The 15,557-nt window shown below is 37.5% G+C and overlaps 1 protein-coding gene across 3 annotated transcripts in view; it reads right to left on the bottom strand.

The window, feature by feature from the left end:
- Positions 1 to 15,557, bottom strand: part of B4GALT6 (beta-1,4-galactosyltransferase 6) — a 67,733-nt gene that overhangs the window by 43,370 nt on the left and 8,806 nt on the right. For all 3 annotated transcript variants that reach the window (XM_035718471.2, XM_025429232.3, XM_049112805.1), the window contains one exon: positions 1,582 to 1,698. In XM_035718471.2, the coding sequence (XP_035574364.1) occupies positions 1,582 to 1,698 (117 nt within the window). The remainder of the gene's footprint in view (positions 1 to 1,581; positions 1,699 to 15,557) is intronic.

Genomic DNA, 15,557 nt, shown 5'->3' with positions numbered 1-15,557 from the left:
AAGCCAAATCTAATCAAAGTAGGCAGTGGTTGTTCAGTCAGTGTTGAAACCATGAGTTGCTAAGCGGAAAAGAGGATTTCCCTTTTTCTTGTCTTCCAGTTGTGGGGTGTAGATAGTGGGAGGGAGTTTGTTTTCACCAGTAATCAATTCTCCTAATCAAGCTCAGCTGAGTTCCCACATAAAACTTATTCATGCCCCAGGAAAAGAACCCGATTATGCACAGATGTCCAGTACTTTCTTATATGAATATAGTAACCTAAAGATGCTGAGTATTTCTGTTCAGCTGAATGAACTTTTAATGAACACTTTCACAATACTTATTCAACCAGGACAAGTCCTAAAGAAGCTTTTATAACATTTAAACTGCTCCTAACATTGACCTACTATTCAGAAGACCAATGAAAGCAGAAAACCAGTTAATGAGATTTTAACAATACTATTAAAATATGGTACAATGACAGTCTTTCCAAAAGAAATTTCTTCCAAGTTAAAGAGGAAAAAATGTGTTTTGATTTGTGGCATCATAAAACAAATCAGGCAAATGACTAGAATAGATTTTGCAGAATCATACGTGAAATTAAGAATCAATATGACACAGTCTTGAATTTTTAGAAGGGTAAAACTGTTCCTCACCTTAACATACATTTTAAGAAAGAATATCTGTGGCTGACAGATAGGGACTTCCTATTAACAGTGAGTGAGTGAGTGGGTGAGTGAGTGTGTGTGTATCTGTTGTTTAAGGTGGTATGATGGAGAACTGTTGACACAAATGAAATCTTTAACTGTTTAAAATGAGAATATAGAGGACAGGACAAGTGAACAATCAGTTACTTGAAACCTTTAAGTAACATCTAATAACACTTCAGGAGACACTACAGAAACACTGCCACATGGGAGCCTAACCATTCTTCCATAATAGTTAAATCTATTTATATCAATGCTACCTTAATTAAATCACTACATTGGCTTATTTACTTGGTTTTAACTTCATGTAATTCTGATGGACATTCTACTTCCAAATAATATTTTTAAAAGAGAGAGCAGCTACAGATTTCTACTTTTATATAATTTCTCCTCAAGCCCCTTAAAAAGGCCATAAAATTATTAAGAATCTTCTATAATTAAAAACAGTAGGTATTTTCTAAACACAGTAGGAAAAACATTTTAGGAGTTAGAATGGGTATAAAGACAGCAGAATGACTAATGTGGATAAATTATTCTTTTTGTAGGTTAATTTTTCTTAACTATGATAGGAGAATTGAAAAAGCACAAGCTGCTTTTTGTATTTTGTTTATGTTTCCAAGAATTAACTTTCTAAAAAGGAATTAACTTAAGCATCTTTGTACAAATACCCCGTCACCTCTGTGAGAACACCTTTATATATCCTACATATCCTAAAACATGTGACAGCCTCGGCACAAACAATAAAAGAATCTCCCAATACACTCAATCGGAGATACCTTCATTTTTACCAGGAGTTATTTGGAAGCAAAACCAGAGCTTGAGAGATGTGATTTAGCTCTTTTGACTACAAAGGTAAGAAAGAGAAACAAAGCATGATTAAGAAACAAGCAATCTTACCTGTACCATTGAGGGTAGTGTTTTTATTCGTGTATAGTCTGATCATATGTCCTATTGTTTTCACATTTTCTCTCAACATTATTCCTCGAGCTTGTACCATAAAGAGATATGTGTTAGCTACAAAAGAAAAGAGAGGAAATACCATGACTCAGTAAAGCCTTTTTTTTAATTTAATAAAATAATATTCATAATGGAGAACTGCCTAATAAACCCAACTGGCTCAATTAGCATGTCCAAACAGAAAAGAGAAATACAAAAGGACTATTTCTCATTATCAAAAACTTACAAAAACAGGGGTGCCTGGCTGGCTTAGTCAGTAGAGCACACAGCTCTTAATCTTGGGGTTGTAAGTTTGAGCCCCATGTTGGATGCGGATTTCTTAAAAAAAAAAATAAAATCTAAAAAAAGAAAGAAAGAAAGAAAGAAAGAAACCAAAAGAACTGCTTTTTTAAAATAATAAAAATGAAAGACTCAGGTAGTAATATCCATCAAATAGAATGAGACTAAATGAATACCACAATGAGTTTCTTTAACAATAAATGATTTTCTACTCTATAAATATACTTAGAAATTTCAAAAAGGTATATTATTGCAAATATGCAATCATATAGTATACTTTCTTTAATTCTATAGTAACTCCTTTGAACCAAAAACTCCACAAGGACAATGATTCCTTATCTAATAATAAATATATCATATGGGACGCCTGGGTGGCTCAGCGGTAAAGTGCATCTGTCTTCGGCTCAGGGCGTGATCCTGGAGTAGTGAGATCGAGTCCCACATCAGGCTCCCTGCATGGAGCCTGCCTCTCCCTCTGCCTAGGTCTCTGCCTCTCTCTTTCTGTGTCTCTAATGAATAAATAAATAAAATCTTTTAAAATAAATAAATATATCATAATTCATCATAATATCTAGTATGAATATGAATCTCGCGATGGATCTTGTAAATTCTCAACGTGTTTGGGGAAGCAGGGTTAGAGGGCAGGATGACCTACAATCAATATCTACTTTGGTAATTTCTCTCCACTGAGTTAATAACTTAGAACTTTTACACTCCCTTTCAGTCACAAACCTACCTACCAGGATTTTAAAAGCAAACAAAATTGAAATCAATGTGCATTTTCAAGTTGGTACATTTAATTATTTGTGGTAAGTGCTTCAAAACTAGGCCCCTAATTTCTTGCTTTGGGAGAAACTAGTAAATTGACAAAGATGACAAAAATCTCTGCCTTTTAAGATGCCAGGACTCCTCAGAGAAGCATAGAAGTAATCAAAAGATCCTTTCTCGGTCCTAATTCTGTGAGCATAATGCATAACTGGACAACTCACTGAATCTCAGTTTCCTCACCTAAAAAAGGTAGTATTGCATTAGATGTTCTCTAAAGCCCTTTGTACTCTCAATTCTCCAAGCACACAGCCAAAAAATCATAAACTCCATTCATTCAAGAGGAGGAGGATCATTTTCATAGCAAAACCAAAAAACTGCTAGGCTCAGTTAATGACTCTTCCAATTTTAAAATAAGCTGCCTCTGAACACTGCAAGGACACTCTCGAAAAATGAATGCCAAATTTAAAAATCTTAAATGCCAACTAATTTTCTGGGCCCTGCTCTACTTCTTTGAAATGGTAGAGAGATGAGCAAAATGTGTTTACTACTTCCTTCCCTTTTTTTAAAAAAGATTTATTTGAGAGTGTGAGAGAGTATGTGTGTGTGTGTGTGTGTGTGAGAGAGAGTGAGTGTGTGTGTGGGGGGGGGGAGCAGGAGGGGGCAAAAGGAGAAGGAGAAGAAGACTCCCCACCTAGCAGGGGAGGAATCTGAGATCCCAACCTGAGCTGAAGGCAGACACTTAACTGACTGAGCCACCCAGGCACCCCTCTCCTTTCCTATTTTTTATGTAATGTTAACCTCCTCAAAACACAAAAGGCAGAGTAAAATAACAAGTTTCCTCTTACCTTCAATCAATAAGAGAGAAAACAACAGAAATACAAGCTTCACACAAGTTTTACCTCAATCATTTTTAAGAGCCTGTCTACATCCTTTCAAGAAAGCAGTCCTATAATTAGATATAACTTGTTTAGGCTTGAATTATTACAGCCGTGCGTTTACAAATATAAGTTTTTATTACATTTCTGCTCTTAAGTGGACTTTAAAAGAAAGAAGAGATGAAGTGAAAAATGAAAACGAAAAGAACAGCCCACCAAATATGTAGGAAAACATTCAATAAGAGCCAACTAACATTAGCAAAAACTGAGACCTAAAATTCAACTGAAATGATGCAGGGGAAACCGTCAAATTGAAAAATAATGCCAACTGGTTTACAACACCTTGGATCATTTAATCCTATAGTTATATATGAAATTTGTTATCCATGATGTAATATCTTGTAACATTTGTTCTGCCCAAACCATAAAAAGGATCTGTCACGGGACAACAGAACTGAGCCCCTGGAAACGATACTGGCACAAGTAAGGATACGCTAGTTAAGAACGAATGTGTGCTACCGCGTGTCCTGGAAATGCAACTTTTTAAAGCTGTATACCTTTTACTTTTAACACACCTACTCATATAAGGAATGTTGTCTGACATCTTGAAGCCCAGTCAGCTTTAAGCAGCAAACCAAAGATCTGCTATAGAAAAGAATCAAAGTCAAATTATCCTAGAAACATCTAAAACAGCAGGTAACAAACTTGTTAAGGAAAAAAAAATGATGACTTACGGCAACTGTGACAAAGGTGGATCATTTACCAAAAGAATGCATTTACTATTCATTAGATGGACGGAGAAAAAAATTAAGGAACAAAAAATTAAGGAACGCAAGACACCAAGCTCTCCAAATGGAAAATCTATTAGTTTATTTTAAATCATTTACAGCTAATTGAGTTACATTCCTTAGGTTAATGGTCCTCATGGGTTTAATCCCTAAAGATCAAAACCCATTAGGGAATGAAGCTGTTTTGTTTAAACAGAGTCGTTGTTAATGGAAAGAATGTGATGTGTCGAAGTATTTCAAGGCATGCTAAACCAGCATGAAAATGGTTCCAACTGTCTGATTTCTAAACACCCTAAACTGTTAACCCTACACTCAAATAACTATATGACTGCTAATTATCATTAATATAAAATGTAACATCTTATTGGCAAACCAGCAAGTTAAGAAGAAATCCTTGTCTGAAGTTTCTATTCCAAGTAGAAGAAAATTGCATTTCAGAAAAAAAATAAGGAAATCTCTCTCGGCTTTGCCCTTTGGTCTTGAGACAACTCAGAAATATACTGAAAACTACTACTGTTTAATTGAGATCAGGCCCTATTCTCTAATTTAATTTTCTATTTGCCTCTGCTTTGTGAGACATACATTTAATTTTCCAATTAGTTCTACCTTGGGGATAAGGGAAGGATACCTTCAACTTAAAAAAAAAAAACAACAAAAACTTAAAACATCAAGAGTTTACAACAGCTTCTAGATATCCTACCCTGGGATTGTGAGGCCCGAGATTTATGAACTTGCCTCATTCCCCACATAAGAAAACTAAGGAATGCATTTGCTAGTACTGTGTCTCCCTATCCCTTTCCACATCCAGTTTTGTTCAGTGAAAAAAGTATTCCAGACAAGGAGAATGTGCCAGTGTGCACTGATCTAGAAAGGTTTCCGGAGCTTCGAAGGCCTCGACACAACATTCCCCTGGCCCAAGACCATGTTCTTGAACTCTATGATACACTGCCGCAGGTCCTCTGACTAAGAATAATCCAATAAAAAGCTGATGTTGAGAGGGACAGTATGTTGATTAGGTACATCGTAAGAGCAGGCCTGGACCTAAGACAAGAAATACAATTTGGGGTGACATTCTTATAATGGGGACTTGAGTGGTGAATTAGTGTAAGGAAAAATTATCCAGAAAAGGGAGAAGAAAGTGAAGTTCAGACATATGGAGAGAGACCACAAATAGGCTCACAAAGATAAAGAAAGGACCCTAAGATGAATCAGTCTGAGCTTGAACACAGTCAAGAAGAGGAAATGGTCAACCATATCAAACGTCACAGAGGCTAAGAAAAAAGACAAAAAATAATAGGTTAAAAAAATAAAACACTAATATTTGGTGCATTCTCTTTGCCAGGCATCCTTCAAAGGGTTTTACATATATGAATCTAGTTAATCCTTATAAGCAACCCTATAATGGTGGGTACTAATATTATTCCCATTTTACAAATAAAGAAACTGAAATACAGAGTTAAGTAACTTGCTCAAGGTCACAAAGTTATTAGCTGGTGGTGGAGCCAGAATTCAAGCCCCAGCAGGGTGTCCCCAAGCAGTCTAGCTCTTCACCACCACACTATGTAGCCTCTTAAAAATGCCATTAGTAGGATCACTGTCATCTTTAAAAGAAGAGTTTCTGGAAAGCAATGGAAACAAAAAGCCAATAGGAAAGAGTAAAGTGGATAGTAACAAGTAAAAGCAAGTTTCAGAAAAGAGAAGTGAGGGCAAGGTCAGGGGAAGTTTTGTTTTGTTTTTTAAGACAGGAGAATCTTGAGCATGACTGTGGCCTAATGAGAGGGAAGAAAGAGAAAATTTAAATTTAAGGCACTAAAAGAAATAAGAGGAAGGATGGAAAAGAACATTTCCACTGAGGGGACAGTATAAGCAGAGGCTCTGGGGTGCCCAGGTGCATACCCAGGAATAAACAAATGAGTTTGGCGACAATGAAAAATAATTTGTAAGGATCTAAGTGATGGACGGTGTGAAAAAAAACAGAAGAAGGGAGAAGACTCCAGGTCACTGAAAATGAGAAGTAACGTTAACAACAGTGAGAAAATACCAGAAGTACTAAAGTACTAACCAGAAGTAACGTTAGAAAGACAATGGTCTGGAGAGGTGTAAAGGAGAACAGGTCACAACTACGAGGACTTAGCATGGCCAGACAAGTGAGCGACCAGACTACCTGATGGCCACCAACAGGGACTTAGTGGGGGACAAGGTGGAGAAGGAACATTCTGAATTGAGTACAAGCATACCTCATAGACATTGCAGGTTCTGCTGCAGACCACCACAATAAAACAAATATTACAATAAACCAAGTCAAATAAATGTTTTCATTTTCCATATAAAAGTTTACACTACAGTCTTTAAGTGTGCAACAGCATTAAGTTTTAAAACGCAATCTCCATTATCTTTTTTTAAATGATTTTATTTATTTATTCATGAGACACACAGAGAGAGGCAGAGACATAGGCAGAGGAAGAAGCAGGTTCCCTCTGGGAAGCCTGATGTGGGACTTGATCCCTGGACCCCAGGATCATCACCTGAGCCAAAGGCAGCCACTCAACCACTGAGCCACCCAGGCATCCCAAGCAATGTACATATATCATAATTTAAAAATACTTTATTGCCAAAAAATCTTAAGTATCATCTGAGCTTTCAGCGAGTAATAACCTTTTTGCTGACAGAGGGTCTTGCCTCCATGTTGATGGCTGCTGACTGATCAGGGTGGTGATTGCTGATGGTGGAGTAGCTGTGGCAATTTCTCAAAATAAGACAACAATGAAGTCTGCCACATCAAATGATTCTTCCTTCCATAAATGATTTCTTGGTAGCATGCTACACTGTTGATAGCATTTTACCCACAGAACTTCTTTCCAAATTGGAAACCCTCCGCTGTATTATCAACTAAGCTTATGTCACACTTTAAGTCTTTTATTGCCATTTCAACCATCTTTACAGCATCTTCACCTGGAGTAGAAACCATCTCAAGAAACTACTTTCTTTGTTCATCCATAAGAAGCAACTCCTCATCCACTCAAGTTTTACCATGAGATGGCACCAGTTCAGTCACGTCTTCAGGCTCCACTTCTAATTCTAGTTCTTTTGCTATTCCTGCCACATCTGCAGTTATGTCTTTCATGAAGTCTTGAACCCCTCATGTTCTCCATCAGAGCTGGAGTCAACTTCTTCTTAACTCTTGGTAATGCTGGTATTTGGACCTCTTCCCATCATAAATGTTCTTAATGGCATCTAGAATGGTGAATCTTTTCCAGAAGGTTCCCAATTTACCTTGCACAGTTCCATCAGAGAAATTATCATGTAGAGCAGGTAGAGCTTTATGAAATGTATTTCTTAAATAAGACTTGAAAGTCAAAATGATTCTTTGACCCATGAGCCACAGGATGGATATTAACAGATATGAAAATACTAACCTCACCATATGTCTCTATCAGAGCTCTTGAGTGACAAGGTACATTGTCAATGAGCAGTAATCTTTTCTAAGAAACATTTTTTTTTCTAATCAGTAGGTCTCAACAGTGGGCTTAAAATATTCAGTAAACTATGTTGCAAACAAATGTGCCCTCATCCGGGCTTTGTTGTTCCATTTCTAGGGCACAGGCAGAGTAGATTTAGCATAATTCCTCAGGGTCTTAGGATTTGGGGAATGGCAAATGAGCAATGGCTTCAACTTAAAGTCACCAGCTACATTAGCCCCTACCTGACAAGAGTCTACCTATCCTTTGAAGCTTTGAAACCAGGCATTGACCTCTCTTCTCTAGCTATAAAAGTCCTAGATGGCATTCTTCCAACAGAAAACTGTTTTGTCTACATTGGGAATCTGTTGTTTAATGTAGCTGCCTTCATTAATTAACTAGACTTTCTGGATCCTTGCTACAGCTTCTACATCAGCACTTGCTGATTCCACCTTGCTCAGTCATCTTATGGAGATAGCTTCTCTCTTCAAACCTCATGAACCACCTTCTGCTAGCTTCAGGCTTTTCTCCTGAAGCTTCCTCACCTCTCTCAGTCTTCAGAAAATTGAAGACATTTAGGACCTCGCTCCTGATTAGGCTTTGGCTTCAGAACGTTGTGGCTGGTTTGATCTTCCAACCAAACCACTAAAACTTTTTCCACTTCAGCAAAAGGTTTGTTTCACTTTCCTATCATTCATGTGTTCACTGGAGTAGCATTTTTAATTTCCTTGAAGAATCATTCCTCTGCATTCACACGTTGGCTAACTGTTTGATGCAAGACGCCCAGCCTTCTACCTATCTTGGCTTTCAACATCCCTTCCCCATTAAACATAACTGTTTCTAGCTTTTGATTTAAAGTGAGCAACTACTCCTTTCAGTTAAACACTTAGAGACCACTTTAGGATTATTAATTAGCCTAATTTCGATATTGTTGTGTCTCAAGAAATATAGGGAGGCCCAAGGAGGGGGAGACTGATGGGGAAAGGCCCATCAGCGAAGCAGTCAGAACACACACTTTTATCAATTAAATTTGCTATCTTATATGGGCACAGCTCCTAACACCCAAAACAATGACAACAGTAACATCAAAGAACACAGATGCCTATAGCAAATATAATAATAATGAAAAGGTTTGAAATATTATGACAGTTACCAAATGTGACACAAAGACATGAAGTGAGCAGATACTGTTGGAAAAATGGTGGCAATAGACTTCCCTTGAGGTAAGATTACCACAAACCTTCAATTTATAAAAAAAAAAAAAACAAAAAAAAACTTATTGGCAAAGCATGATAAAGTGAAGCATAATAAAATGAGGTATGCCTGTACTAACTGCCAAAATCATACCAGGATGCAGAATGTTGGTGGACAGAGACTCCTAAAGCAAAGGGAGAGACACCTGGGTGGCTCAGTCGGTTAAGCATCCAACTCTTGGTTTCAACTCAGGTCATGATCTCAGGGTCATGAGATTCAGCCCCCACACTGGGCAGCGTCACGCTCTGTGGACAGCACAGAGTCCACTTGGAATTCTTTCCCCCTCCCTCCATTCTGTCCCTCCCTGAATGCTCTCTCTCTCAAATAAATAAGTAAGTAAGTAAATAAATAAATAAATAAATAAATAAAATCTTTAAAATATACAGTATTGAGTACCTAAATTGGTCAGGTCCACTGCCATGTATGAATATATTTAAATACACATAATTATATTTCATTTAATTCTTAAACCACCTGTATGTAGCGCAGGTAGAATGGGGCCTTCTAAAAAAATATGTGCACATCCTAATTCCCAGAAGCTGTGAAAATGTTATCTTATTTGGAAAAGGAGTCTTTGCAGATATAATTAAGGATCTTGAGATGAGCAGATCATCCTGGATTATCTGCATCTAAATCCAATGACAAATGCTCAGATAAGAAAATGGCAAGGGATATTTTACACACACACACACACACACACACACACACACGAGAAAACAATGTAAAGATGGAGGCAGAGAATGGAGTGATGTGACCACAAGCCTAGGAAGGCAAGGAATGCCAACAGGCACTTGAAGCTGGAAGCAGCAAGGAAGGATCCCCCCCTCGAGAGCCTCCAGAGGGAGCACAGCCCCTGGCAACACTTGGTTTCAGACTTCTGGCTTCCAGAACTATGAGATAATAAATTTCTGTTGTTTTAAGCCACTCAGTGTGTGATAATGTGTATGGTAGTCCTAGGAAACCAATACATCACCACGTAGTGTGGGATAATTTTTCTCCATTTGAAAGAAAACAAACTCAGAAGTTGCATAGGTAGTATTAGGGATTCAAGGGCAGGTCTGAAAGTTTCTGAGGGGCAGCAATTTGGAAGAAGCAATGGTTCAAAGTCAGAGAGGAAGGGACCAAAAAAAGAGAGAAAAATTTTCAATGTAAAAAGTAATAAGGGAGTAAGAAAGAACGGATAAGCCAGATTTCAACTAGTGCAAGGAGGGTTAGGAAATCAAAAGGGGCACTTAAATAGTTTTAAAATAGTTTCCCATATTATCTACAGAACATATAAGGAAATAACCAATGTGGAAAAAAGCAAAATACCACTTATATTTGGCCCTGGACATTAGTACAGATACGTGAATTTCTAGGAACTCACAATAACCTTCTAAGTATCTGTTTCAGATGTTTAAAGGTTTTCTTCTTCCCACATCCAGCCCTTGTTCAAATAATTCCCAGAAATGACTCATCCAAGATGGTAAAGCTAAACATATTATCTCTGGTAATAATGTTGTAAACCCCAATTAGGCCAGACTATATATGAAATATTGTTCATACTTTGCTTAGGACCAAAGTACTGCTTGGGTTAAAAAAAAAAAATTTGCAAATTTCTAGGCTGTGCCAGGCTGTAAAACAAATGATTCACTTTATGTCAAAGCACTATTTAAGCAAAGTATCTTACCTTGGTGACAATAAATCAAAGCCAGGTACGGGCTCAAGGAAATCTGTAGTGCAAATAATTACCAACCTATAATAACCTCCTCCCCATCTCTCAAGTGAGTCATGAGCTGACTAATGAATAAAGAGAATGAAAGAATTCTGCATTCAGAATCCCTTTTTATCAAGGAATAATGAATTCAGTGATTATATACAGTATAGATCTATTTCAGATCTTGGCCAACAGCTACCACTTTGCTGACGTAGACACTAGAAATTAACAAGAAATTATTTAAAACTGGTACTTTTACCACTCCTCTGCAGTTTAGCAGTTTTAAGTTATTTCGGGAGATTATTTGTGTTTGAATACTGATCAAAATTAAATATGTTTAAATAAAATTAGACTTTTCCAACAGTCCTACTAAAGACATTCAAGGGTGGAGACTTGTGCTTGTTCAACAGATATTTTACCGAATGCCTACCATTTGCCAAAGAGTACTAGAAACCAAGGTGTCAGGGGGGTTCCTTTGTAAAAACCAAAATCCTGAGGAAGCATAAAGTGCCTAAAACATCAGAAGTACTCTCAAAACAATCAGATCATCAGTTCAGGCTGGTTTAAACTTAGTTGATAATTCTAAAAATAGACTCTGAACCTGGCAATATGAAAACACAAGATATTGATCTGCACTGTCATTTGTTAGTTGACTGTTACTCACTTAAGATAAACACATGCTTCTGTAAAGCAGGAGAGTAGGTTAAAGAGTTATGCATTATACCCTACACTGTAGAAAGGTAAAATTAAGAGGAAATGAGGGAACTGAGAAAGGAAGAATGCAGGTTATTAAAGAGATTTTTTAAAGCCAATCAGTAAGGAAACTTAATGAAATTACAGACTAAAAGATCAAACCATAAACACAACCAGGAAATATAAAATTGTTGAAAATTAATGATTTCAGAGTATACATAAGGTAAATGTGAAATGAATCTCTCTATTCACTTAAGAATTCTATCATGAGGGAAAAAAGTGGTATTTGAACTATATGTTTTACAATCATCCCCAATTTCCTTGTGTTTTCACAATTACCTTTTGAAATTTTAACTGATTTATTTTATGAAAGGAAAATGACTCTAAAACAAGCATGAGAGAAGGGGACACTGTGGGAAGTGAATTTCAAAGATTTCCAGAGCTAGGGGTGCCTGGGTGGCTCAGTCGATTGAGCAGAGGACTTGGTTTGGGCTCCAGTCATGATCTTATAGCTCCGGGGGCTCTGAGCAGAGTCTACTCAAAACTTACTTTCTCCCTCTGCTCTTGTCCCCTATTCACACATGCATCTGTGTGTGTGTGTGTGTGTGTGTGTGTATTCTCGCTCTCAAAATAAACAAATACAATCTTAAAAAAAGATTTCCGAAGCTAGAGCATATTTTCAAATCAATAAACAAAGCACCTTATAATTCTCTACCTTAGCTCTTGATCCAAATAAAATTAAAGTCCAATTTCTCTTCCTCTGAGTCAAACTGGAAATTGCGTAAGTCATAATTTCCAGGCTATTAACTTAATTATCAGCAACATATATAACATGGTTTCAGTAAAGTCACATTAACACTAACAAGTCTCAAATATCTAAAAATAAAACAAGACATAATATCTCAATCACCATGACAGGTTACAGTAACAAATCTCATATACCTACTTACGTGTAACAATATCACAAAGGGACTATTCTAGCCAAATGCTATATGAAATGTTTTTAAATCATTGACTAACATGCAGGGCTATATGCTTTAATCATTTTTACTGATCTTATTATGTAAATTGCAATGTATCTTTCTAATAATTAGAAACAATGACAAATCTCTGATCAATCTACAATGCAATCACAGTCACTGTAGACTCACAAAGAAACACATGATCCTCGTTGTCTTAAAGGATGTATTTATCCATTCTTTCCATTTCTTTTCTGGAGGAAAAAAATTCTTTACCATGATAGCCATCTCTAGCACCAGTAAAACATGATGCTACAAACAAGTTAATCTGGTTTTTAAAAAGTAAGGTTACTTCTCTCTGAAAGATCAAATGATGTAAGATGATTAATTTAGAAAAATAAACCTAACACTTGATTTTTTTAACCTACCACTTGGAGTATTTGTTAGAAATAAAGTTCCCAGGGTCCAGAATTACCTGGGATGTGTATTAAAAATGAATCAGAATAATGAGAATAATTCTGATTAGATAATAAAACCTAGGAAATAAATTTACTTATGTGAACCACCTTAAGTAAGGCTTAAGCAATTCATATTTGACAACCACTGCTTGTAGTAATTCTTTAAACATAACATTTGTAACAAGTAAAAAAGTAGAACCTTCTTTTACATTAGTTTAACTTATATTAAATAAATCCTCTTTACACAGCTTTCTAATTTATCCACAGTTCATTCAGACATAGCAGAATCTGTGTTTACCTCTTATTAAAATGGTACCACACAATGATTTGGTGGAGCCAAAGCCTTTTGCTAACTCGAGTAATTAATCATGAAAACAAAGATGAAAGCAAAAAAGCCATATTTATTATGCCTCTGGAGAAAAAAAAGTTAATTATAAATTTCAGATATAAAATTACTAAGTATGTTTTCCTAAACATTTTGCTGTGCCACACAGCCAAAAATATAACTGGTGACGAACATCCTTTAAGCTAGCTTTCCTATTTTAACTGAGGAGGGTTTTTGCTGTAGCTTTAAACCAAACTTTGCCAAGTTCTGGTATGACCAAAACCAAGAATGTTCACAAAACGCAACAAATCAAGTTGGCCCAACACAGGATTCACATGCTGTGAATAAAACAAAAAACAAAAAACAAAAAAAACTGGGGTGTTACCTGAAATTCTCTAGTGAGTCCAAAACATGAAGTAAAAATATCTAGTACCAACTGGAGTAAACTCTGAATTTTGCAAAGGCATGTTAATGGCATTTTCTGAGGAAAACCTACTTTCAACCTTGAATTGGCCTCACCTTCAACCCAAATCACATTACCTGTATAGTATTCTCTTTGTTATTCTTCTGACAAAAGGTAGAAATGGAAAGAAACAGTCTTTTAAATACTAAATTACTATGTCTTCCAGGAATTAAAAAGGAAAAAAATAAATAAAAGAAGAAGAAAAACAGATTGAGAGGGAAAAGGCAGGGAGAGAAGATGACAGAGAGACAGGGGCAGGCTGCTCTGATGACAGGGGAAGCTGCAGCCTCAGGCAGGGGTAACAGCAGCCAGCTCTCTCTAAGGCAACCAGGAAAACTGACCAGAAGGAGACTACTGCAAATGCAGAAATCCACGTTCTTGGGAACTCCCAAACGTGACCCAGGGAAAGCAAGCTCTAGACAGATCACCACAATGCACCTCTTCCCACTGTCTCATGGCAGCTCCACACCCACCCCCACATCGACTGATGTGAAGACAAACATGAAACACAGGCTTGAAAGGGAAAGGGAATCACAAAAGGTGGTGTGGGTGGGGGAGACAGGTGGAGGAGCAGGTCTGCCCCTAGGCTGGGTGAGCAAGGGTGCTGCAGAGTTGAACATACCATACCTGAGTTTAAGAGACGATTAGAAGTCCATCCAGTCTCCCAAGCAAAGGACCTTCTCCAGCCTTAACAAGTGCTTATCTGCCCCCGGCTTGATGAGGCACCCATGAGGCACTGATTTCATTGATTATAGCTCAGTTAGAAAGGTCTGAGTTCTTAAAATCTGCCGCTTTGAAACTACCCTCCCTGCTCTCTGACACTATCCAAAAAAAAAAAAAGTGTTCATCTCTCTTCTACGTGGTATTTCTTTAACCTAAAGAAGAGAGAGCTCATACTTCCCCCAAATCATTTTCCAGGGTAACAATGATCAGATCCTTCAACTCCAGCACAGTGAAGAGTCAGATATCCCGGAGTATACATTTCAGCTGTTCCAAAAAACTGTCTACTTCAGCTCTCCCAACGACATGTGAGACTTTGGGCAAGTGACAATCTTTGGGAGGCTGTCTTGCCCTCTCTTTCTTTCTTTTTTCTTCAAGATTTTATTTATTTATTTGATAGACAGAAGGAGAGAGCCAGAAAGCACAAGTGGGTAGAGGGGCGGAGGGAGAGGGAGAAGCAGGCTCCCCAAACCCAGGACTCCAGGATCGTTACCTGAGCCAAAGGTAGACACCAAATGACTGAGCCACCCAGGTGCCCCTTGCCTTCTCTTTCTTTACAGGAAGGCTGTTTTGTCAGCATGGGGTTTGGGGGTGTGGCAGGGACAACTCTATGAATCTCCAACTGTGGACAAAGCATTGGGCTACATTTGAAGTCTTTCTCCTGGAACTTCCTTGCACAAAGCTTTGGTTCCAGAGACACCATGGCCTCTGTGTCCAAGGTTCCCATGGCCCTGGGCCCTTGATCAGAGAAGCAAATCTAGAGGCTCTGTGGGGAGATGGGCAGCCACAGCTCTGACCACCAGAGCCTATGGCCTATAAACCCAAGTGCCCTGATAAGCTTTGTGGTACATCCTGTGATAAACGGGCTGGCCACAGAATGGGTCAGGAAATTATCCAACCTGTATAACACTGCCTCCAGAGAAAAGTCCATTCTGTTCCCAACTAAAGTCCAACCAACTGGTATTTGGAATACCTACCATACAAAACTTTGATTAGGAGTTTCTCTTTTAAAAGAATCCACAGACATGGCTATTTTTACCTTTAATAAACATTAAAGGGCAGTATGATAAATGCTGCTGTGGAATACATACATCATTTATCTCATTCTGCCACATTGTTTAATAAATCTCAAATTTATTCATGAAAGAATAACGTGAAGAGCAGTATTTAGCATTGTCAG

This window comes from Canis lupus, chromosome 7 (genome assembly GCF_003254725.2).
Source record: "Canis lupus dingo isolate Sandy chromosome 7, ASM325472v2, whole genome shotgun sequence".
NCBI classification, from domain to species: Eukaryota; Metazoa; Chordata; class Mammalia; order Carnivora; family Canidae; genus Canis; species Canis lupus.
This window is presented reverse-complemented; position numbering and strand designations above follow the sequence as displayed.